A 27,758-nucleotide genomic window follows, 5' to 3' on the forward strand; every position below is an offset into this window, starting at 1 on the left:
GTTAAAGTTCTAGGAACTTTGAGTTTATTTGAATGTTAAATGTGAACGATATCAATGGGTTCAATCCTTACACAGGTATTTCAAGGTACAGATACAATGCCTGAAAATACTCTCTATTAATGAAAATTTAATATTCAATATTCACGTTGGTATTGTTTCGGTGTTTGAGATTCCATAACTATCACTGTTTACTATTTTTGTCACAGAGAATTTTATATCACTGAAACGTGAACTTTCCCCCCACACAATGAGTACACAAGACAAAAAAAAACTGCGGAATGCATTAGAAATCATTGAGTTATATGAGTACATTCAAAGATCACAAAAATAATGAGACGATCTATCATCCTATAACATTAACGAACACTTCAACACTGGAGAGCTGAGCTTGAATCATTCCTGCCTCATTTTTAGTATTCAGATTTTCTCAGGTGAGGTGGTAATTGCTCTTCAATTCAGACACAAACTCAGGCACAAGGTTGAATAAATCATGTAAATTGGAGTAACATCTAAAACAGTAATTGACTGAGAAAGTTTGGGTGTCCTAATTGATTTGTCTTTCAAACAAGTAAGTGTCAGACCGCACACTACAATGGAGATCTAGTTAAGTTGTTGAGTTTGGAGGAGGCTATGACAATTATTGTAACACGGTCATAATGTCACTGATAAATGATTCATAAAATTCGTGAGACGATTTACTAGTAAGGATTGTCTTACAGACAAACAAATAGATAAATTCCATTGTTTCGTTGATTTAATAATATTTTTTCGGAATCATTTATATGATTAATTCATAGATCAAGGCTCAGTTTGAGAGATGGATACATCAAACTCGTGATTACAAATGAATAATGAACATATTGTATTCTATTCCATCCACAACTCTAGTTGTAATTCCAGTTCTGTATTTGTAGTTGAAAACACAAGCCAATAGCTCTAATTACAATCGGCACCATGATTATTATAAAAGGCAGGATGAATGTCATTCTATCTTTGCAAGAGAGAAATCTATTGATGTCTGATAATCACTAAGGATGAAAATTACGAAAATCATCATCGATTTCCAATCATGAGGGATGGTCAGTTTTTCAAATACCGTTGCCGATTCAGCTTTACATAGTTTAGTGTTTTCTTTCTTATTCACAATAGATTATTGATTGATTGATTGATTCTTTATTGATTTATGCAATAAGTACATCATCAAAATGATAGGGAGAGTAAAATAAGGCAACCTTGTGCTATTCCTCTCCCAAATTTAGATAAGGTTACACATAGTCCAAAAAAGGTTTAAGTCTTGTAGTTGTTCACTTTACAAATTTCTGAGTCCTCAATTATCTTCACAAAGTAGATTTTTAAATTTAGATGTTTCAAAACCAAACATAGAAGATATATTTCACATTGTTTTCACTGGAATAGGATATGCACATAAAATATAATATTATATCACATAAAATATTCACATAGAAGTCTTGTAGAACTGTATCGAAAGACTCTTCAGATCCATTCTTGAATTATATTTAATAGTCAGTATTTTTATCTAGAGATTGAATCAAGACAAAAAAAAACAAATCAGCAGGCAATGACAAATCAAAGAAGTAAGTGGAATAACTGTGATTAGAATTATTCAAAAAGTTTGTTATTGTTGATGTCATCCCACTCTTGATGCAAACATTCCTGTTAAACAACTTTCAAGGTGGCATTCTGGAATGTCAAGTTTAGGGTGTGGTTCCAACTTCCAATCGTATTCCCCAATAACCTTCAACTTCCTTTATTTAGTATTAGCCGAAGAAGTTGTCGCATACTGAACCTAACTTTGTTATTTACAGTTTTTCACTCTTTCTAATATTCTATCTCCTCCTCTTCTTCTTCTTTTCCAAATTTTCAATCGTCAACTTTTTGTTTCAAACGCTCATTATTCATATTTTACCCCGTTATCAGTATTCACTGATTCATATTCTTCTAACCTTCCATCTTCCATCTCCCACCCATCCGAATCATCTCATCTCTTTCTTATCTATCTTTTAATCTATACATTTCTTTATCTTCTACTTTCCGAATCTCCTATTTCTGATTGGCATTCAATTCTAACTATTTTTTATGTTGGTATTCTCCTTTATTTTGTTCTCTTTTCTATTCCCCTACATCTACTCTTCATTTCCCCTTATTCCTCTATTCTCGTTGTCATTCTCTCTCTCTCGCGCTCTCTTTCACTATGTCCCTTCTTACTTCATCATCACTCTCGTTATCCTTTCATTTCTCAGCCTGCTATTTCATACTATCCAATCATTCTTATACGTTGCACTTTCTTATTAAGACATTTTTATGTACTTTTTGTGATTTTTAATATTAATTTTGAATATAGTTATTATATTATCGTAACAGCATGTTTCGTGATTTTCGTGTTTTGATAATTTGTTCAGATAATCAATAATGTATTATGTATCTGATTAGGAGAGTAACTCCTATTTGTATGAGTACTTTCTCATGAACAAATAATAAAACTATTTGATTTCATTTACATCTTCCAATACCTTTTTTCTTCCAAGGTTCTTTTCCTCCCATTTATCCAATTTCCAATAACTCAATGAAACATTCAGAACTTTAGATCCAGTATCAAACTGCTACGTGTGCTGAAGAAGGGCCTAAACACAATACCACTGGAAATTCTCGATACTTCAAATAGCAGAACATTCAAGACACTACTGAGGAATTGGCTACAAGAGAGATGTTTTTACAGTTTTTTCCATATACAGTGTGAGAAATGACCCTAGTGAAATTATAATAATAAGATGATGTCATCTTTATTTTGACTTCAAATATTCACGGACATTTTGATCACCTGACAAATTCTATGATTTTATTGTAACTGACAAATGCGAAAAATTAATGTAAAATGTACATGCATGAATTAATATTATTATTATCACCTGATATCTTTATTATAATAGATATCGATGTGCTATTTCTATGGTTTTTTATATAATGTAAAACTTGACTCCTCCAGTCAAACCTTCTTTAGAAGGTTTTGGAGAATTTATATTTCGTCTGGTTTATAATATTTTAAATTTTCCACTGAGAAGGAATCTTCTTATCTTTTGTCATTCTTGCTTTTTAATATTCTTCATTTGTTTTGTTTGTAAGATTTCTTCTTAAAAGTGTATTTTTCATTTTTGTTTGTTATATTTTTTATAATAAACTCCCTTCTTCTGGGGGTACCAGGACGAAGGAAAAAGGAAAGGAACGGATTATTATTATTATTATTTTTATTATTATTATTATTAAACAGAGAAACTTACTCAAGAATGCACTAAATGTAATGTAATTAATGCGCTGTATATGTGTGTAGAACAGCAATCTGATACTGACTTATCATAAAACCACTTCACTTGAAGCCAATTGGCTACTTTATTAGAATTAATAAAAACAATATAAAAGCATAAAGTACCCTTTTATTTATGACTTATCTAATTATTGACAAATTTCAAGTTAGAATTGAATCGATCGATACAAAAATTCGTGGTTATAAATTCAATTTTATACTTCATAGGGAAGTATACATATATTTACACCTACCTAGCATTATGCACCAATACATGCGGCGGTGGTCCCCCAAGCTCTGAGTAGGCGATTGCGCCCCGCAGATCATGTACACTACGCCTGTGTTCATAGGGAGCCGCATTATGCCTCATCAGCAGTTCTGGTGCGAGCAGGTTGGCCTCACTCACACTCTTGCCACGGCCCCCGGCTGGGTGCTGCTGGTGGGGGGGAGGCGGCATTCCACCCCCGCCCCCGGGGCCACCCATCTGTTGTCTCAGGGGCATGCTTGGCTGCAAACAATGACATAAATACTGTGACTTTAATAACAGATAAGACAGAAGATAAGATAAGAATTTCAGTGACTTTAATAACGGAAATAAGATAAGATGCAAATAAGATAAGAATTTCTTCAAGTTTTATTTTTTATCTATATATTATGAGGTCCACGTTATAATAGCAGCAATTGATTAAAAATTGGTACAGAAGAAGGAACACTTGTTTTTTACTCCGTGCATTGGGTGTTGCTATCCTTATCTATATTCGACAAAACAGATAGTGCTATCGTGCTACATTGTCACATCGTTTCTCAACAATCTAAGATTATAATTTATTAACAAAATATTCAATCTCAATCATGAAAATTATTATTATCATTGGAAAGTATATTTTCTTGAGGAATGAAATACTTCTAAACTTTCCCACTTGCATACGAATCAGCTTTAATTCAGCAAGTAGTAGGTCTACTTTTGTTTTGTCACAGTAAAGTAAAGATTTTATTTAATCTAGTATTCTTATCATTGAGTGGAGTATTATATACTGTTTCTGCTCTAGATTTATTATATGTAATTTGCTTTATTATTGTTTTGGAAAAATAAAACTGGTTTGATTGATTGATCATTTTTAACAGAAATGAACAGTTGATATCACAAATATACTGGAATCAGCTATTCAAAAGAGAATCGGCAACGCTTTGTCCTACCTTTTCCACTGACATTAAATAAAGTTAACCTTACCTATTGGATCTAATCGACCAAAAAATCTATAGATTTCTGCTGCATTTGAACTACCAACTATTGAGAGTATTATTATTATTATCGTATGGATGGCTTTCAATGGTGGGGTGACTTAAGGGTAGTTCCACCTCGCCGTATATAGTCCAAAGCCCTAATGGGAAACTGGACACTAAGGTTATAGTGAACACAACACTCTATTGAGAGTTATGATATTATAGTATTTGAAAATGTATTCTGTCTGCATTTTGTTCTGTAGTTCTATGGCCCATTTTGTTATTCATATAGCTATATTGTAAGCCATTTTAAATTAGTGTTCAGGTATATGCTATCAAAACTGAAAGTTACATGAATGAGCAAAATTAGTTCAACACAGGGATTCAATGCAAAAATACGTGGCGTGGCAAAACGCCACTCCAGTTTGCATTGGGCCATACCATGTTTATAAGGGAGGCGTGGGAGTGGCAAAAGTCAGTGCCACGCCATCACTTCAGTGTGAATCGGGCTCTACAGTTTCTTTGGCATGGTATCCATATAGATCATCATCTTTATTCACTTCAGTTTACAATCTTATAAAACTTCGATAACGCTTATGTCGCGAAAAACAAATCTTAACATCACTCACCCCATGATACGGCGTGTTCCGAAAATCAGGATCACTCCTGGCGCGTAAATAGTATCCGGGTGGGGCGTGCAAATGTTGCTGACTTGCATGTCTAGCTCTGGGTCGCGGTCTGGCTGCAGTACCGTTCCCCCCTCCACCACCACCATCATCACTGGAGTCGTAGCCGCTGCTGCCGTCTCTTCCTCCCCTCACACCATTCGGCGGAAACACCCGAGGTAGGCCGAACTTCAGGTACGTGTACATGTTGGAACCGAGCGCTGATCTTTAAAAAAATGCATAGAAAAAATTAATTCATTTCCTAATTCAATCTTCTTACAAATTTAATACAATAGCAAAAAAGCAAGTAAACCTGGAAAAAAGTATGAATTCAAACCATGATTCAAATATAATAATTCAATTTATATTCCAAAAAATATTTAAAAGAGTACAATGGAGAGCCAGTTGGTCCTGTCACGCATGATGTGACCCCTTTTTATTATTATTTTTACCTGAGCCTAGAAAAAAATGACCGTCATATGTGGTGGTATTATAGGAATTCCTACTGAGAAAAATCACTAATCAACTGTTAGAGAGAGTCTCAGATCGTTGAAATCTCAGTTTGTCTAGTTCCCGTTTAAATTATCAATACTGGCCACCACATAATGCGGCCATTTTTTTGTAGGCGCAGGTCCGGTACATAGGAAGTCCTGCAATAAACCATTTAGCCGCAAATCATCAACTTCAAAAACAGAAAATTAGCTTTTTCATAAAGGACGGCCGAATACATTTAGGCAGATGCAAGCAAGGCTTCTTCACTACTTTATTCAAGTTTCATTTTTTTTGTGTTATTACACTTTTTTTATTATTGTTATTGGTTGTGTTATTACTTTCCTTGCCCTATTACCATAGGTAAGGAAAGTATTGCTTTCCGAAAAAAATTAAGGTACCCCAATTTCTAAATTTCTATACGTTTCAAGGTCCCCTGAGTCCAAATAAGTGGTTTTTGGGTATTGGTCTGTGTGTGTCAGTGTGTGTGTGTGTGTGTGTTGTGTGTGTGTGTGGTGTGTGTGTGTGTGTGTGTGTGTGTGTGTGTGTGGTGTGTGTGTGTGTGTGGTGTGTGTGTGTGTTGTGTGTGTGTGTGTGTGTGTGTGTGTGTGGTTGTGTGTGTGTGTGTGTGTGTGTGTGTGTGTGGTGTGTGTGTGTGTGTGTGTGTGGTGTGTGTGTGTGTGTGTGTGTGGTGTGTGTGTGTGTGTGTGGTGTGTGTGTGGTGTGTGTGTGTGTGTGTGTGTGTGAGTGTATGTGCGTCTGTGTACACGATATCTCATCTCCCAATTAACGGAATGACTTGAAATTTGGAACTTAAGGTCCTTACAATATAAGGATCCGACACGAACAATTTCGATCAAATGCAATTCAAGATGGCGGCTAAAATTGAGAAAATGTTGTCAAAAACAGGGTGTTTCACGTTTTTCTCGAAAACGGCTCCAACGATTTTGATCAAAGTTATACCTGAAATAGTCATTAATAAGCTCTATCGACTGCCACAAGTCTCATATCTGAAAAAATTTCAGGAGCTCCGCCCCATCTATGCAAAGTTTGATTTTAGATTCTCAATTATCAGGCTTCAGATACAATTTAAACAAAAAATTTTGAGTGGAAAAGATTCAGCATAAGAATCTCTACATTAATGATCAGTAACATTTTCACCTAAAATTAAAAATAAGCTCGAAATTCGAGAAAATGTGATCATCCAATTGCAAACTGTTGGCAACTGTTGATTCTATTAAATGATTCACTATGAAGAGATAGCAGACCTCGTGTGTCTCCAGCGTTATCGCCCTGACACCAGCTGGCTCAAATCTTTGAATAGTAGACTTGAGATGCGCGGGAACACTAGCGTCAGGTGATCAATTTTCATAACGGCAAGGAAAGTTGTTGAGTGCGCCACACCAGATTTTTTTTTGTTAGAAGCTGCTGTCGAACAGCTGTTTTTCGCTGGAAGCCTCTCGCTGATGACAAAACATGCATGATGAACATGTGTACACACATGTTCATCATGCTTGTCCTGACGTTAGTTGCCAGTCTCCAATTTTCAATTTGAATATCACGAATGTGAAATATCACAATCAATATTATCCAATTATTCTATATTTTCCCTCGTTTAACAACATTTGCTTTTCTTTAATGATTCCATGATAGCAAATTTTGATTTGAATTGGAAACTCACTTGGGTCCATAGCGGGGATGACTGAGGATAGATTGCACCGTTGATTCCCTGAGTTGGAAGTTGCCGTAAGGTAGAGGCGACTTCTCACTGGAGCCCAGGGCCGAGTCTGTGAAATCTGAGTTCAGATTTTGCCTGAAAAACCACCACAACATCATATAGTAAATTAAGGAAAGAGAAATAATGTTATCTTGATGATAAGTAATTTTGCACTAATGAATAAATAAACAAATATTAAATCATTGCACAGTAAAATGTACGATCATAGATATTTGATCTCTTAAAGTCTTCAAATACTTAATAGTCTTCCCAATAAAGACTTTCCAATGACAATACAGAATATTTGATACTCAGTTCGAATAGGAAATTTATTCTTTGATAGAAGATGGTCAAGTATCTATCATCTATGGCCTGATTTATGATCAAACTTTCAACCGGGTACTCTCATTTCAGAAAATAATTTCACCTTTTTCTCTTATCTATTTTCTCTTAATAATTAAAGAAATGAATATCTTATCAGTTTTCTTATTTTATTTTGTTATATGTTTTGAATATTTTATCAGTTTCCTTCTTTCATTTTGTTATGATTTTGTCCGAATATCAAAATTCTATATGATTTTTTATGATACTTACCCCGGAGTTGGAACTAATTAACCAGATATAGCCTACGATGCAATAACATAACCCTGTATTGAATATACAATGAAATTGATTGATAAAACATTATCATTACCTTGATAAACGGTAGAGATTAAACTCTTGAAGAAAGTGCAAAAAATTACTGTGGAGAAAATATCAAACTCTATAATGTAGATTTGATTCTTACAGAAAGATGACCCCAACATCACCTATAACTACATACAAGAACAAGATAGAACGGAGAGAGTTTTACAAAATGCAATAATTGAATGAGGGTGGGTGAGTACCAAAATTATGTTATCTATGAATTTTAGTTCCAAATGATGCTCCCATCTTACAAATGTTACAAATTATCAAATAAGAATTGAATAATTTCAACTTCGAAATTAGCTCTCACCTGTAGATAGACCAAGCATGGAGATCCTCAGAGGCTGAAGGCATCAACCCTGGTGGAGGCATTCCACTCAGCTCCGAAGGAACTTCTGCTATGGAGTACCTCCTCTCCATATCCCTCTGTTGGCGACCCACCATCTTGAATTTCCTGTAAACAACCATAAATTTGTTAGTAATGAGACAAATATTCCACGAATCAAACAGAACATTTTAACGAATCGAACAGGAATTGAACATATAGGAAACGGAGTGGAACAGGTTAAGAAAATCGGCCAGGTCATCTTCAAGAAAATTGTGATAGAAATTTAACAAAATCCATTTTCTCAATAATATGGCAGATCTCCTGCAATTTTCTCAGAGATGAGACTCATGTCAGTTGATAGGGCTTATAAATAGCTATCCAGGGTATAAACTTGAAGAAAATCGTTACAGCCGTTTTCGAGAAAACCGTGAAAAAACATAGTTTTTTAGTCATTATCCACCATTTTTTCCGCCATCTTGAATTGAATTTTATTAAAATTCTTATTGTAAGATCCTTATTGTATGGTATAAGGATCTTGAGTTTAAAATTTCAAGACAATCGGTTAATTAGGATGGAGTTATCGTGTTCACAGACCAATAAATACTCAGGGGACCTTGAAACATATAGAAAACTTGAAATTAGGGTACCTTAATTTTTTTGGAAACCAATACTTTCCTTACCTATGGTAATAGGGCGAGGAAAGTAAAAATTGAGTGTTTTTTTTTAGTTGGATTGGATTTGTAGGCTACAAATGATTGAGTGATCCGTGGTCTAGTGGATAGAGTGCTTGCGTATCAGCATAGAGATCCCGGGTTCAAACCCTGTCATTACCAAAAGTTTTTTTACCGGATCACTCCCGTGTCATCGGATGGGCACGTTAAATGTCGGTCCCGGCTGAAGTATGACAGTCGTAAGGCCCATTGACGGCTCAAATTATATATTCAGGCGGTGGGACCTTCCCGCAAGGGACTCCCCACCAACAAAAGCCATACGAATTCACTGTAGGCTACAGTTGGAAATAAAGTGGAGATACCGGTACACTCAACACTCTACAGTGATTTGTCAGAAGTGTAAGCCATATATTTAATGTATTCTCTCATACGGCAGGAAGGTATATATACTTACATTAAAAAGTATATAAGATATATTTTTAAAATAAAACTATCGACTACTATTTGATGCTGAACAGTTTAGGTCAGTGATTCAGAGTCGTTCATTTCTTGACATTTCAAAATTCGTTTCTTCATAGTAATCCACAATTAGTATATATTATACCTAATGACGTTTACTACTCTCTCCTACCAGATGTACTTATAGAATTCCAGTAAGTATAGACCAGTAGAAAGTCAACAAAATTAATAGTCCAACAACATACATTATAGCTCCTATTTATGAAATCAAAACTTAGACTGAGACTTAATAGAACTCTCTTTATAAGCTCTCTCGCTCAAGAATATTCTTTGATGAGAATTAATTCTCCATTAATGACACTTCAAAAACTATAACTTACATTGCGAATGACTAAAATAGTACTACAACACAATTATTCTTTTGTTATAACTATTATTACTTGAATTGGAGAGTAAAAGCATTATTACTATACTAGTCACTGGAGTTTCTATTTCTAGCTGATGAAGTTTTATGATATGTTGTAAATTTAAACCGGAGCCCAATGTACTACCAATTTAAATAAATTATTATGACCAAATAAATTCACCAATTGGATAAATGGTTACTATTGTGACTAGAGCATTTAACATAATCTCACTCCACTGAAAATGGAGATCGAAATGACAAAATTTATAGAATTTTCAATTTTTATGTTTCTGCCTACTTCCTATATGTAATAAACCTATGAATAGGTTTTTCTTACTGTTTATCCTAGCTCTAGATGGAAATCTTGAAAAGGAAAATGATGATTACACAACTAGGAACAGACAATAACCATATCGAGAGATCTCTACCTATGTTCCTCTATTATCTGACCTTCCTCATTCCATTCTTCTTACTTTTTGCTCAAGCACCGTAATTGCGATTTTCCTTTCTACATCTCCAATTGCAATTTAATTGCGCACTGAGTCACTTGAAGTGATTAGATAAGAATGAAGAATATCAAATGAAGTACATCATATTATCAAGGTTAGATTATTGGAAGATTGATGCTGATTTGTTCAAGTATGATAACCTTTTTTCTTGTCGATTTCACTTGGAACTTTCTAGCCTCTCTTCGATTATTCTTTCCAAATTTAAAATTCCCTTTCCGATGTGAATTTACCTACTTTTTCATATCATAGTTTGGTATTTGTTGATAGCTTTATGCATTGTAGGAAGACTTCGAGCTATAATCTGTTCATCTAGAGGAGAGACAAACATAATGTTTGGGCTTGTGTAAGTATGTAGTTACTCATGAAAGCTATACATAACTGAAATAAGTATAGCCTATAAAATAGCACATATTCAAGATTCTAGCACGGATTAGAAGATGTTTTCACAGTGAACGCTCGTGAAACGGTTAAACAGTTGAACGAGAACTTGGATAAGATTTTAATGCTGCTCTTTTGGTCTATGATGATAAAATATGCATAAAAGTATCTGATATGAGTTATTACTTTTATAATTACACAAAAGCAAACTTTATGTTTTGTTTCTCCTTTCGATGAAGAGACCATATTCCAAATGTCTCAAATATCTGCAGAATTCATTCTATCAGACTATTTCTGTGTCTCGTTCTTTCATCTTTTTCGAGAGTGAGAACGATTAATCAACTCTTTATCCTTTCCAAGAATGGATGGTCTTGGAAGGAATTTCAAATTCTGCAAATTTTGCAACTGTACAACACAATATTACAGTTTATTTTCGCAGTTGAAATAGAATTTAATCCTAATTTCCATCAATCCTCGTCCATCTTCAGCTTATACTTGGTGGTAGAATTCCCTTTGTCATAAGTTCTGAATATTCAAGTCAGCATATATTTTGATCTACTCATATAATCTTTTTATCTGATATCTTTCTCTCAGTCACTCCCTATCTGTGAAGAAGAGTCTCTCCTTTCTCCACAGACCTTGATTATAGCAGAGACAACGAATATCCTTCTAAATGAGTATTCTTTTCTCTATGATTGTAGTCAATGTTAGTCATCTGCAATTAATTGGAATTCTCCAAAGCGACCAAACAGCCTAGCTCCTGGCTAGATTTTCCGTCGATCCACCTCTGTTTCTTCTTTTCTCATTCTCACTCCGCAATGTTCTCTTCTCTTTCTTCTTCTTTTTTGAGTCATCGGTTTATTGACTCCTGGGGCCGCCACGGAAGAATGATCATCAAGACATCCGCTCGCTCCCTCACATGGTTCCGCCATATTGGAAATCCCATTTGTCAAAGGAAACTTCAGTCTCGGAAAAAAAATCTATAGAAGTTTTATTTTCTCCAGTATAGTGTTTTGAAAAGGATACTCTACAAGAAAAATAGAATAAGCAATCTTTAGAAGAATAGAAGTTTTTTTTGCTTCAGTGTAGTATATGGCACTAGATATTCGTATGACATTTTGGAGGTGAGAAGTCTAATGATTTATTCCCTAGCTGTTTTAGTTTCTGAGATCGGAGATTTTTACTCCAGGTTTTATAGTACTGTTCTGATATTTTATAATACTGTATCTGATATCATGAAGTTTTTTATTCTCTCATCGCCCTCGTTGAATTTGAATGATGAATTCACTATAGGTTTGCTCATGCTGAATGGAACCTAGTGATTTAAACGTGAATTTAGACATAAAGATTCCAAATCTTATAGTCCATTATTCATAGTACTAGTAATAAAATATACCTACTTTATTAATAATAGGAGTATTGAGCATCTGAAATGTTTTCATCTCCCTTTAAATCGCATGTTTTACCTACCAATCGTATGTTTTATGTATGACCAGGAAATAATAACAGTTTGTACAATATTATAGTACAATACAGCTTCATTTTATAGAACTATTGTGGATTCTAAAAGTCACACGATTTAGTCTACGATAATATTGTCGTATATGCTGCTTGGGAAATGTGGTTATGTTGAAATTATGATCTACAGGTGTTCATAAATAATTTACTTTTCCTACAGTTACGTTGAAAAGTGGCCATTGCTGCACTGATTACAGAACGTAAAGAATCACTTTTCCGCTCTAGTGCGGGAAAAATTTTTCTTCACTCCAGATTTGCAACATGGCAACGCAAAATACTTAGTAGGTTATATGGAGCAACAGTGCAGCAAAATCAAAATGAAGTTGGTAACAGTGACTGGGCTGCTATAGTGAGCAGAAGTGCAACGAAGCACAACGAGCTAATTATTAATTATATATTATAATGGAGGACAACGAGGACTTTAGGATTTTAGGATTAAGGTTTTTATCAATAATAAAATTACACAGAAAAACATTTGATGGATTTCAGGTAATTTTACCCATAATTACCCACTTTTCATATTCAATGGTAACTGTAGGAAAAACTTCATGTGAAATACGTGCGCAAAGTTCCTCTGCTGCACTCAACAAACCATTTCGCCCTCGCCTACGGCTCGGGCGTAAACGTTTCTTTCGGTGCAGCAAACTGTCACTTTGCGCACTAGTTGCACAAATAACTATTGCAATTCTGAAACTGAGTGCGGAAATGATGAAGATTAGGCTTACTTCTGTTTGATAGGAACATTTTTTTTAATATGAAATTTTAAGATTGTCGAGGATTCGAGGAATAAAAGATATGATAGTATAGAATAGTGAGAAGAGTGGGGCTTTTCAAGAAGAAGATATTCTTAAAAAAGAGTAAAATTGATAGGTCATCAATGAGAGATTGAGGGGAAAGATAAAACCTGAAAATAGGAAGAAAGCAAGAAAGATAGAAAATCGAAACAGAGAAAACTTAGGCACGAGAGGAAAGCAAATCTTACAAAACCAGATTTGTGATTTGACTGACGTTCAACAGAGCTTATAAGCTGGCTGCCGAAGGTCATTCCAATTGAAAGGAAGCCTCCGGATCATTCTTCTACTTCCACGTCAAGAAAAAACACAAAAAAATGAATCTACTGAAGAATGCAAGGTCACGAGTGTGTAGTTTGTGAGGCTCTAGCCGTGTGTGGATGAATCATCCAGAATCTATTAAGCTGTTGAATACGAGAACAATAGGCAACTTGACAAAAAAACTGTAAAAATCACCTCGGGGGCTCCACAACTCCACAAGCTCTAACTACGCATTGTCTGCGGAATCTTTGTGGTGAAGTCAATTTCAAGCTTCAAGCAGAGAAAGCTTATTCGATAAGATTGTTTTATTCTATGCTTCAAGCAAAGATACAGACTCACAAATTCAATTACTTTACATACTGGTTTTATTGTGACTCTATTGAGATTTAGTTTTAATTGAGTTTTTGAATGAAAATCACTGATATTATTCATATGGAATGCCAGCTGTAGTGATTACAACTGTCAGCATTGACTGAATGGGAAGTACTGATGTTTTATAAGGGGAATTCTGTCAGTTTGTAGTGAATCTCACTGTAGGAGGATGTAGGTTGTCCTTCTGTTGGAATCTGCTGAAAGGTTAACTAATCCATGAAGAAAACACAAAATTAAAATGTCAACCACTTTTTATTATTATAAAATAGTATAATATATACAGAACCTGGTTTCGTGGCTATACCAGCCACATCTTCAGCTTGAATTTGTGTTTTCATTATGGAAAAGTACCTTAACATCACTCACAACACAACTGTAAGATTAATTTATGGAGCCCTAGTCTCCGATCAATTTTACTCTGTTGAACAGTAAAATAATACACCATTGGTTCTTATGAGAGTGCTTACACATAATAATGTTGCCAATGTTTGAACACCTCCATGAGAACAAACAGTATTGGTTTTCAGCAGAAATTATTGGAAAGCAGGTCTTCAGTGAATCAAACAACATTTTTTCTGAGAATAAAAATATTCTCGAGTCTGGAGTTGGGACTTTCAGATCCACTCCTTTGTATTCTTCCTTGGAGTCGAATGGAGTTTAAGGCTCTTAGCCGCCACTGCTTATTAACCTGTCAAAAATTATTTTTCAAATTCTTCTGATGAATGTTAATTATGACATCTTAAGAGAGCCTACAAAGAATGGCTCTTCAATTACTTATAACTCTTCTGCATGACTCTATAGTTTTGACATTGATTTGACTGCTTGAAATGCCTTAAACCAGATTATCTATTAATTACCTAGCACTCCAAGTAAATTTGACAACTCACGAACTCAATAATCTCATTTCATGTAATTTTGACAACTTAGTAATTCACGTTTAGTAATTTTAACAACTTAATGAATCAATTTTCAGTCAGCTCAAGGCTATGAATACACATAACTAACACTAGACTGTCCAAAGTAATGTTAAGCAGTCAAACTCAACGTTGATAAGTTAATTATTCAGATTTTTCTGCTGTGGATGGAGCCTACATAATTTCAAGATTTGTGCGTAGGGAGTGGGAGAAGTTTTGAATGAAATTTCGTGAAGTGTAATAGAGTAATGAAGATAATGATGATGAAGTCAGAGAGAATATACAGTACCTGTAGATTCAGATGGGCAACAAACAAGCAAGGAATGATACCATACAACATGATGATTGAAAAAAAATAGGAGTTTAGTGATTTTATTTGATTTTTTTCTTATTCTGTTACAATTAACAACATATCCAAAAATGATATATTTTATCACATATTGTATTGATTATTTCCTGTTAATATATTAGTTTTTGCTCATAATGTCTTATACTTTCTAGTTATAATTGAAGTAAAATAATAATGTCAGTTACTTGCATTTCACATGAAATATATTAATTCAGGCCTCAATCTGTAACAACTATTGCATTCATATGCATAATGCTACATACTTCAGCCCATAATTGTGCTCTAATATATGAGGCATGTTTAATGTATGTAATGCCACTAATGATCACCTGTGTAGGCTTTTACCTACCGCAAAGCCAGAGGTGTAGTAATACGGAGTTTTCCCATGACAAAAAGTAGGTCACGCGGTTATAATAAACTGTCTTATTGTTATCATTTCATAATCCTTTACGGAGTAGACCTAGATTTCAGGACGCTGGTCACATAAACTCTGCTTTACTTTACCGAAACTGAATGAAGATCGTATGAGGAAAGGGACAAACTGAAATAGTTATTTGTGCAACTAGTGCGCAAAGTGTCAGTTTGCTGCACCGAAAGAAACGTTTACGCCCGAGCCGTAGGCGAGGGCGGAATGGTTTCTTGAGTGCAGCAGAGGAACTTTGCGCACGTATTTCACATTTAGTTTTTCCTACAGTTACCATTGAATATGAAAAGTGGGTAATTATGGGTAAAATTGCCTGACATCCATCAAATGTTTTTCTGTGTAATTTTATTATTGATAAAAACCTTAATCCTAAAATCCTAAGTCCTCGTTGTCCTTGGTTATAATATATAATGAATAATAATTAGCGCGTTGTGCTTGGTTGCACCTCTGCTCACTATAGCAGCCACAGCAGTCACTGTTACCAACTTCATTTTGATTTTGCTGCACTGTTGCTCCATATAACCTACTAAGTATTTTGCGTTGCCATGTTGCAAATCTGGAGTGCAGAAAAATTTTTCCCGCACTAGAGCTGAAAAGTGATTCTTTGCGTTCTGTAATCAGTGCAGCAATGGCCACTTTTCAACGTAACTGTAGGAAAACTAACTTACAGGACTACTGTACTAGAGTATAGAGTGGCCCATGAGTCAGATGACACGTTGTTACACGCAGTTCTGTTGTTAACTTCGTATTCATTGATTATCGAATAACAATGAACACACTATCACGAGCAACCATCAAACTAAACTGTAGTAAACAAATCTAAACAAATTTGGTTTGGTTTGTATATCAAACCAAACCAAACAAAAACCAAACCAAACCAAACAAAAATGACTTAATGACAGTCTTAATAATTTAAATTTAAATTGCAATTAAAAGGTACAAATTTGTTTCTCTTAAAATAGTAAAGGAGTGAAACTACAATTAATTTCGACTTAATTTAAGAGATAAATCTCCATACTTTAACTAAAGCTAAAAAGAAGCATTTTACTGTTAATAAAAAAAATGATTAAAAATCTAGTTAAAAGGATTGACATAATGGCTTAAGACATTAAGACCTAATGACATAATGGCCCATAATGTCATAAGTCTATGATAATACTGACTTATGGTCATTCTGTAGAGATAAAACTTCTATCCAAGTAGTTGCCAAAATATGATATACAGAAATCCTACCTACATACCTTTATTGATTGACACTAATACTAAGCTATTTTACACTTAATTTTTTTATTTCAAAAATTATATTTTCTGAAATGACTTCCTTCATTATTCGCTGACGTAGTCTTTCCTGTGAATTCTCTCAATTTTTTTGTGCTCCTTTCTCTTGGAGATCCTCACGACACCAAATTTATCATCCTTTTTTGTTTTTTCTCGAAACTTTCAATTTTTTCTAAGGGGATATCTATTTGAGTCTGCACAAACATTGTCCTACAAATCTGCAGAAACTTGAGGAATCCCCTCGACCCAGAAATAGACAGCTATTCCAAGAAATATGACACATAAACCATTTACTAGATAGTTTTATTGTATAACTTGTCAAGTCAGACGTCATTAGCTGTTTATTCAATCATTCACGTTATGATATGGTACAAGCTTGTAGCTCCACATATTCAATTAAGACCCTGACGTTTGTGAGGTTGGAATTGCAGTGTTGTAAAGGCAGTTAGTCTCGTGACTAAACCATCAATAACAAAAACCTATACTATAATAAAGGAAAGAACTGGCTTATACACGTACGAGGTAGCAGAATTATTATGTTTGACGCATCATTATGTCTGAATTACTGGACTGATTAACCTTAAATTTTGCATGTAGATTCTTAATCAACCGATGATGATTAAAGGCCTATTATCAATTCTCCAATATTTCATTACGTCAAGTTCTCAGTTTGTCGAGATCTTAGATCCTTGCGGAGCACGGGTTACCTGCTAGTCAATCATAAAGCAATGAATGAATAAAATAGATACAAATTATAGTACGTTATAGCCATTCAATACACATTCATTCAATTGATAACGGTTCTTTACAAATTGCTACCATCTAATTCACAATCAATGGATGCAATCAAATTGAATAGAATATGTTTTTTATTTCACAGAAAATGAAATATACATAAGTAGATAATACTCATCTGATACACACAGGATTCGGATACATGTGTGTACACAACATAAACACTTGGACTATCCTATAATTTATTATCCTTCAACAAATGTTGATAATTTATTATCGTTTGTTACAGCCATTCTTTACTCATTCATACCATTAATAAATTGTTCATTACAATTATCCAATGCTCATTATTTTATCAAAAAATGCAACCGATAACTCACTATTCATTACAGCATTTATTAATACTCATTTGCTACTATTAAATACATTCCGGATTCATGTATGTACAGGATACAAGAACAAACTATTCTATAATTATCTTTGAACAGATGTTAGGAGGCTAAACAGTATTGTCATCAATGGTAACCAAAGTATACACAAATAACACACGCCCAATTGTTCCAACAAACTATTATTATTTCATGCAGAGGCTTGGCTCTCACACCCATCAACAATTGTTTGAAAAAATAGCGTAGGAGTGATCCGTACACAGTTCTGCGTGATGATTGAAGTCATTGGTGCATGACTGTGAACCGGCATTCAATACTAATTGCTACGACTGGGAAAATCATTTGTGAATGGACCTTCACATGCTATGATGTGATATGGCATCACTGGATTAGAGGAATAACATATAATGAATTTGGTTCTCTTTTGATGATAAAGGGATCATAATATTATTTAATACTAATATTAAGAATATTTATTATTCAGAATATTGTAATCATTTGTGAATGAACCTTCACATGCTATGATGTGATATGACATTACTGGATTGGAGGAGTAACAAATGAATTTGGTTCTCTTTTGATGATAAAGGGATCATAATATTTTTAATACTATATCGATATTAAGAATATTTATTATTCAGAATATTAAAATCATTTGTGAATGGACCTTCACTTGCTATGATGTGATATGGCATCACTAGATTAGAGGAGTAACATTTATGAATGTTGATTCACTACTGATGATAGTATGAGCAAAATGAACATAATATTCAGGATAAAAAAAGAGAATATGTCCAGACTAGCCGTCAGGCTCGCTTCGCTCGCCATATCCGTCTAGCCAGGGGGCTCTGCCTCCTGGACCGCCGACTGGATCGTCCGAAAATGAGATCAGCAGGCTGCATTTTTCATTTGAGCATGCTTCATTCCAAGAAAGTCAAAGTACTGAGAAAACGCAGAAAAGCTGAGAGAAACGTTGAAAAAACGCTGATTTTGGGCGTATCTTTGATGAAATATTAAAGTCACCGCATCACAAAGTTTTTAGACCCTAGCTAAACCTCTGTACCAAATTTGAAAATTTTCTGTCTATTAGACCTACTTGAAATAACTGAGAAAACGCAAAAGACCGCTAATTTTAGGTGTATCTTTGGCGTTATTTCAAATTCCTCCCAACACAACGTTATTACACCCCAGCTGAGCTTCTGTAGTAAATTTGAACATTTTCTGTTCATTTGTTCTCGATAAAGCTGAGAAAACGCAAAAAAACGCTGGAAAAACGCAGATTTTGGGCGTATCTTTGGCGTTATTTCAAATTCCTTTTAACACAACATTATTACACGCTAGCTTAGCTCCTGTACTAAATTTGAACAATTTTCTGTTCATTTGTTCTCAATAAAGCCACAGAGAAAGCCATTTATTCCTTCTACTTTGTGATAAAGCTGAGGAAACGCTGGAAAAACGCAGATTTAGGGCGTATCTTTGGATTTTTTCCAAATCCGTTCTAAGTGCGCCTCTAAAGGGCCAACTGAACATACCTATACCAAATTTGAACGTTTTTGGTCTGGTAGATTTTTAGTTCTGCGAGTGAGTGAGTGAGTGAGTCAGTCAGTCAGTCAGTGAGTGGGTGCCATTTCCCTTTTATATATATATATATATATTATATATATATATATATATATATATAATAATAATTCTAATAATTCGTTTTACAATTGGTTATACAAATACATACATTAAGCATAATGATTGAACATTACAATTGGTAACACAAATACATACCTTAAGCATAATGATTGAACATAGATAATAATATTAAACATGTAACAGAAAAAACCACAGTGCATCCCTCTTTAGGCTAAACCTGTGTTGAGGGATGTCTCGCTCTCTAGTTGAGTCAACTTAATTATAATACAATAACAATTTTGAGGTATCATAAACAATAAAGTAAATTTTATACAATAATCAGTGTGCTTTTCACAAGATGGGATTATGATCTTTAACAATAAATTACCCAGAAAAAAATAAGTAAAAAAACAAGCCTGGATTTGAATAAAGACAGCAGAAAAAATTGTAAATAATATCAGATTAGGAGTTGAACATAAGATGAATTGAACATTATCAAACATTAGAGAAATTGAACAATAGAAGAGTTTGGATGAGAAGATAGACGAACTCCAGTTTTATGTTTATTGGTTACTAGTAGGAAGCCTGTGCTCCCCGATGGTCTAATTGGAAACTTGACAAATGTTGATTCACTACTGATGATCAAAATAACAATAGAAATCAAAATAGGCATATAACCATCTTCGGTAAATTGAGAATAAATAATCGAAATTTCAAGTTGATCAGCTTATTAGTTCAGACGTGATGATGTGTCATTCGAGAATTTCCTATCCTGTACGTGTTTAAGCCAATTATTTCCTTCATTATAACTATTATAGATAATGAAAGATATAAGAATAGTATGTTCTACTTCACTAACCAACCTGTAGTCTACTGTACGCAGAGAATACAATCAATAATTTTACTCTTCGTTTGTAATATGAATGTATGTATTGTGTGAAGTGAGTTATACATAAATAGCACAAATAGGATAATATCAAATCGTGATCTGCAATTATTGTACCCTAATGGTTTAACTATGAGTTGTATAAAAATATTATAACTTGTAAGACTTTCGAAATAAAAGCTTGCACAACTTTACTCAGATTTTCCATAGGATTTCTAGACTTTCCTCGTTATTATATTGTCTGATGAAATTATTTCCCCAGAGATTTGTGATAAAAGAAATCCACCCATATAATTAAATCGAATGTGATTTCGAATTTCGAAACACATTGCATGTATTGCATGTATTTCATTGGCTTCTAACATTCCAAGTTTCCGTGTTTTCAAGATAGCATCCGATTTCCCAGATCTCTAAAGCATCAGCCAGAAGTTCAGAGTCCCGGTTAATATTATGCAAATTTGCATTTATTATGTGAATCATCCAAAAAGCCGAATGAATAATCCTATTACTAAAAAAAATCTGGACCCAAAAAACTTGAGGTCAACATTTTACAGTTGCTCACGAGTGGTAGAAATTAGTAAATCCAGTTCCTCTTTCGGTCATTGGTTTTTTAGTGTTCCTTATTGAGTGTGTGAGAGATAAGGAGAGAGGTTGATGGAAAAGGAAGAGTGAGTGAGAGAAAGAGTGAGGACAAGGAGAGAAGAGACAATCCAATGAACCTGTTCAAATTCAATTTACATCTCTAGTCCTCAGCAAAACGGTGTCTCCAAAAAACCGTTGGCTCTGTTATCAGCATATTCTTATTCTCCTTCTTCTTCTTCTTCTTCTTCTTCTTCTTCTTCTTCATCATCTACTATTTCTTTTTCCTCCTAATCTTTGTCTCTTCTCTTCCTACCTCACTTCTTTTCTTTTACCTCTCCAGCTTTATATTTTGAATGTGCAACTTGTTGAAACTACACGAGATATTTTCCTTCTTTCAAAACGTTTCTTGTTTACTTTCCAAACTTTATCTTCATTTTCAGCTTCCAAGTATCCATCCAGTCAGGTCTCATTTTTTTCTTTATCCCTCTACCTTTCATCAGCATACTGCTTTAATTCTTCAACCAATTTCTAGCTCTCTCAAACCATCCAAATTATCTCCAACCTCTCTCTGATCTATTTCTCCTCTTGTCTCCTCTCTATACCATTGTTTTACTTCCGTCTATTGAGAAAACCTTTCAGTTTGTTTTGAATTCCATTCTCATTCTCCTTTCCCTACTCACCTCATCTTTCCTCCTCGTTCATACTTCTCTCTCCTCATCAAATTCCACTTTTCTTTGCTCTTCATTCTTCCTCACTCAACCTTCATGGTCTCTCTCATCATTCTCTTATTCCCCTATCCTCTTTCTTCATCAATCCCAATTTAGTTTTTGAAATATTCTATTCTTTTCACACTCTTCTTCTCCTTCACACTTCTTCTTCTCATCAACTCTCTACTCTTTTCGAACTTTCCTACCGAATTCCCACTCTGGTTAAGGGACTCTTTTTGGTTTTCCTCAACTTCGCCCACAATACTTAATTTATAATAACGTGTAAAATGAAGATATTTTATCCATCTATCTATTTTCTCTATTCCACTTCCATGAAGTTCTCTTCGGCTTTTTTTCCTTTCCAAATCCCTGATCTATAATCTCTTCCCCCTTTCTTCTTTCCTTTTTCTTCTTATCTTACACCTCCTCCTCTTCCACCTCCTCCTCATCCACCTCCTCTTTGCTCCAAATCACTTTTCCTCGTCTAACCCTCACTCTCCTTCTCCATCTTCTCCATCATCACTACCATTGAATCACGTGGGATTTTTTCTGAGTGAATGGGCGTACGATATTAAAGTTTAGTATTACGAAATACTTTTGCAATGATTCATTTCCTAACCTTTCCAGGTGACCTTTCTAAAAGCATATTGTGTTCCACAGTAAGATCCGCTTCAAACTGTCAGCATTGATTGCATGAGAAGCATTCATGATTTTCATTAGGAATTCTGACAGTATTAAGTGAAAAGTGAATTTTACTATTACTTGCATGTCTAGTACCAAGGTTATAGCGGATTGAGAGTGCTCTATTATATTTCATTGATAATTGAAGATACCGTTACTAGATATCAACTTTACTATTTCACTTCAAAAAGTTGGATATAATCTTTATTTCTATAATATAATGAAGGAAATAACTGGCTAATATACTTACGGGATAGGAAATTCACGAATGACGCATCATCACTACTGAACTACTGGACTAGTTATAGCTTGAAATTTCGCAGATTCTCAATTTACCAAGGATGGTTATCGGCCTATTTCAAATTCTTCATGATTACGTCAAGTTCTCAATCGAACCCTTGCGGAGCACGGGTTACATGCTAGAGACTAGCAGTTAGTCTATAATATTAGAGGAAGAATTGGCATAAACATGTATGAGATAGGAAATAGACAACTCTGTTGAATATCCATACTTTTTCACTATAAAATTAAACTTGAATTCAAAAAAACACTTTTGGAGTGAAAATGCACTCATTGGTAGTTGTTGGCCAGACTGTCTGATGATGACCAACAACAGGTCGAAACGATCGTCACTACCAAAGTAAGTGCATTTTCACTCCATAAGTGTTTTTTTTAAATTCAAGGAAATGGACGTTTGATTCATCATCACTTATGAACTAATGACTTACATAATTTTACATAAAAATCTTGAATCTACCAAGGATGGATATAGGCTAATTTTCATCTCTTTATATCCTAATATAAATGATAACACATTTTTTCAATTTGTAATTCAAAGTTTCTGCAACAATAAAAGCCCAACCAAACAGAGGTTTCTCCAAGTGAATCCGTGGCGTGATTGGTGGCACGTGCGACTCTTTAATGAAAGGTTGCAGGTTCGAGACTAACTAATTTTTTAAAGAATTTTCAACTCTGATGAAGATTATCAATGTAATTTTGACAAAAAAATAAAGAAGTATTTTATTAGTTTCCTGGACCTTGGGAGATTGAATTTTACAACACAAAATTTCCCCCAGTGCAAAGATTGGGTTACCCGCTAGTACAATATATATACAGATACTAATATTGTACTTATGCGGTATTCACATAAAGTAACAATATTTCTAAATTGGAATAGTTCTTCTATGGTATAACAGTATAACAGTAATGAAACTGATACAGTATTGAATCATATATAGAAATGTTTTTGTACAACACAAAATTTCCCCCAGTGCAAAGATTGGGTTACCCGCTAGTACAATATAAATATATACAGATACTAATAATGTACGGTATTCACATGAAGTAACAATATTTGTAAATTGGAATAGTTCTTCTATCGTATCACAGTATAACAGTAATAGCACTGATACAGTATTGAATCATATATAGAAATGTTTTTGTAGCATATATGTTACTGTTTAGGATCATGCGGATGTAGTATATCAACCAGACCGTTATAAAGTTGTGCAGTTATATTGTTGCAACGTTGCAACGCATACCTGCGTAATTTGCAATATGCAACCTGATTGCAAAATTTTCACTCATGATTCATAGTCTTGATTCATAATCTCAGACCACTCAGGCGGTGATAGAGTTCCCTTCTATTGAATCACTAGGTGTGGACTCAAGTTGAATTCTAGGCCAATGAATCATTCACCAGTCTGTCCTGTGATCTGAATTCATCCGTATCTACTTTCAGACTCATAAAGTTTCATGGAACCATTACACTTTAACCTATCTCAGTATTGATCGATAACATGAAAGTAGTGGTATAGTTGGTTTAACGACCGGTATGGAATCCAACCAGTTCATATTTTGCGTCCACTGCTAAAATTAACACAGTCAATGCCTTAGTTCACTGTCAAAACCCGTGTACCATATAGATATATACCACAAGTACATATTTATGTATATAGAACACACAATTCTCAGTAACCATAACCTCTGAGCCGACTGGTTTGACCAGTGGTCATTTAGGTGTACTAGATAGAGGAGACAGTATAGTGCCCGGATATACGGGAAACGTATACCTGTATATGTGTGAGAGTTGTTTGAAGGATGAATTTGAAAGTAGAAAGTATAACTATATATTCATATTTGTGTTTAGGTCAAAGGAGAATTTCTATGTAAATTCTCATAAACAAAATTTAGAAATGTTCCTGTGAATAAGTTTCAAATATAATAATATTGTATTATGAAAAGTGGGGTACATTTTTTACGTAACTACAGTTCATATTTTATATTTTAAATAAAATTCCATGGCATTATTAAGAAATATAACGTTCATCGATGAATACTGTATAATTATTTATAAATTGTCATGCGGCGCTCACCTCTGGTAACGATAAATTAGCAAGAATTTTTAATTCACAGAGTTTGGAAAAAATTATATTTTCAGATCCACATTTTCAGTTAAACATTCTAAAATTAACAAGTTTAAATACATGAATCCATGGATATATGTTTCAGATATCTTTCAAAAATGTGTGTTATCATGTTTTATTGTTTGAAGTGAAAAGTAAAATAATTTGACCTATACTGAATGTGCCCCTAAATATGCGCCTAGTTTCTAGTGTGAAGTCATTTTGAAACAGAACAACAGAAGTACGGTAACGTGAATATTGATTGAAGAATAAAAGTGATCAAACAAAGCGAAACAATGATCAACAAAGAAACAAGATTTCATCAATTATCCATCATCACATTCAAATTTTCATTAGTAATATATTGTCCTCTATTCAATGTCCTACATGATGATGATGATGATGATGATGATGACATGTAAAGTATATTTTTATAATTTTTGAAGACTCAATTTTTATAAACTCTCAATTCGAATCAGTTGTGGGATATCCTTCCAACCACTCTCCGTAGATCGTACTTCTATATATTTGAGACCTCTGTATACCCATGTATTTGATGTATATATGTTAGCCGGCGGACACGGTCAATAAGCATAAACATGAAAGTACTACTTTTGTTCTCTGTTTATCACTCTGTCCCCTTTACTAAAGTGGAAGTGGTTGTGGAAGAGGAAAGGAAAGAGATAGGAAAACACATTACTACTGAGTGGAAGAGAGAGGTTGAGAAATTGGTTAAGATGGAGAAAGAGAGTGAATATCAGAGACAAACAATTAGCAAGTACTCGTAAAAGTTTGATTCTGGCGTAGATAAACTGATTACTATTATCACGTAGATTACTATTTTATTTCACTACGGTTCTGGTAAGGGAGTATAATCAGTTGAATACTCATATATAGGGAGAATATTTGCTTCAGGAAGTGAGAAAACTGAGAGAGAGAAAAGGAGGAGAAGTAGGAGAATGTCAGAAAGAGAAAGACGTATGGCAAGTAAAACGGGGTCAGTATGCAACTTACTGAGAAAGTACGGTATGGAATGCTACGCGTTTCCTTTCTGTAATTTTATGGTAACTAGGAAGAATACTCCGCAATGTACATGGTGCTAAAATAGGAAGTTGGAACTGAAATAGAAGCTTTTTGAATGGTTCCCTATCTCTAGTAGAAAGATTGAAAAGTAAACTGTGTTGGAGAGAAATTTGGATAGCTGAATAATAGCGGTTCTGAATACACTTTGAAAGAATTTTGGAGACTGTGCACATTCTTTTTTTTTCATTGCGAATGATGCTCACATGAGCGTTCTGCTTGTGCGTGGGTAATGGGAAGTGCTTAGTTGAATTGATGAGATGAACAACGTCCATGCCATCGGCGGGATTCGAACCCACGAACCAGGTGGTGCTAGCAGACCGAAGTTTGTTAAGCTCCTCACCATTAGACCAACCCGGCAGGCCAATTAAAATTTAATATCTTACAAATGGAGCGTATTGGAAAAAATTGTTTAATAAATCTTTCAAATCCAAATCTCTACTTAAAAATTACTAATGGAGGAAACGAATACTATTGACTGATCTCTGCTGATGTAACTGAACTTGAATCTTTTTTCAAGGCCCAAAAATGTTAACAGAATAAAAAACTCACCATCACATACCGCCACGTTATAACTAGTATTTTGGTTACAGTTACACCATCATTGATTTAACGCACTCGTTCGATATTTCTTGCATCGACCATCGACTGAACACATAATCGATAATCGATGTTGCAAGCTTATTCTTGTCGATTCGATACGAGGTGAGCGTAGTACATCCTTTATTATTTTGATACGTTATTTTTATCGTCAAATGATGAAGAGGTGGAGCGGTTCTGAAAACTGTACTAAGACGTTCTCACGAAGAAAAAAAGAAGATGAAGACGAAGAAGAAAACGACGAAGACGACGAAGAAGAAGAAGACAAGTGGTGAGAGGGAGTTGAAGAGAGAGATAGATTGATTGATTGGGTACTTTATTTTTATGTAGATTACAATATATATTGGCTTACACACTTATTTATTTATTTTATTCACAATCACAAATCATAATTAAAATATGATTGGGAGAAGGCAATACAATAGCTTACAATACAGCAAAATTATAGATGGATTTACATATAGACTAAGAAAATGATTATTGAACTGTATAGTCTATTATATGAAAAAAGCAATTTGTAACAACTATAGATAATATTGTTATGCATCTACATGAATTGGCGGAGCTTTGGACACATTAATGTCCATTCTTCGGAAAGAATATTCAAAATATCCACCCCACTAACTCTCTACCAAAAGAAAGAGAAAGAGACATATTATCGAGAGATAGATTAAGGGGAATTCAGAAGGTGAGAAAATAAATCGAAATCTATTTAGAGGAAAATTATAATAGAGATCATTATAGAGAAGTAAAACAAATTGATAGAAGGAATAGATACACCACATGATATACACAAAAACATAAATACCGAAGAATGTATGTAGAATTCTATGTACCTATGTGGATTGTGAGAGCTGAGAAGAGAATATATAGAATTTTATAGGACGAGAATGTTGATATGAATTCTGAAGGCAGAATAAAAACCTGATGGGTTTTGGATGATCTCTCATCCTTCACTAAACGATATTATTTCACCCAACACAGGAAGAATTTCCAGAAGAAGCACATTTTTTTGAAATTTAGTAATACTATTATACTATTAGTGCATCGATCTTAAAAGTTAAAAACCGTACTCAAAAGAAAAAAGCCGGTAAGCATATCCGAGACGACTAATGCGTTACACCCTTCAGTCTGCTAACGCTACCTGGTCGTGGGTTTCAATCCTGCCGATAGACATGGACGTTTGATCATCTCATCAAATCACCCTGTCACTCTTTATTACCCATACACAAAGAAAAGCTTATGTGGCCATCATCCGCGATAAAAAAGTACATAATATGAAAGAAGAGATTAGAGAATAAATTTGTGGAAACC

The 27,758-nt window shown here is 34.3% G+C and overlaps 1 protein-coding gene across 1 annotated transcript in view; it reads right to left on the bottom strand.

Moving 5' to 3' along the window:
* The window catches only part of LOC111044260 (ATP-binding cassette sub-family G member 8), a 118,898-nt gene that overhangs the window by 58,506 nt on the left and 32,634 nt on the right, over window positions 1-27,758 (bottom strand). Inside the window, exons 3-6 of the mRNA XM_039440242.1 lie at window positions 8,412-8,555; window positions 7,379-7,510; window positions 5,173-5,434; window positions 3,574-3,827 (exon numbers count right to left, since the gene is read on the bottom strand). Of these exons, the coding sequence (XP_039296176.1) occupies window positions 3,574-3,827; window positions 5,173-5,434; window positions 7,379-7,510; window positions 8,412-8,545 (782 nt within the window). The 5' untranslated portion in view covers window positions 8,546-8,555. The remainder of the gene's footprint in view (window positions 1-3,573; window positions 3,828-5,172; window positions 5,435-7,378; window positions 7,511-8,411; window positions 8,556-27,758) is intronic.

The sequence above is a fragment of the Nilaparvata lugens genome, chromosome 13 (assembly GCF_014356525.2).
Source record: "Nilaparvata lugens isolate BPH chromosome 13, ASM1435652v1, whole genome shotgun sequence".
Taxonomy (NCBI): Eukaryota; Metazoa; Arthropoda; class Insecta; order Hemiptera; family Delphacidae; genus Nilaparvata; species Nilaparvata lugens.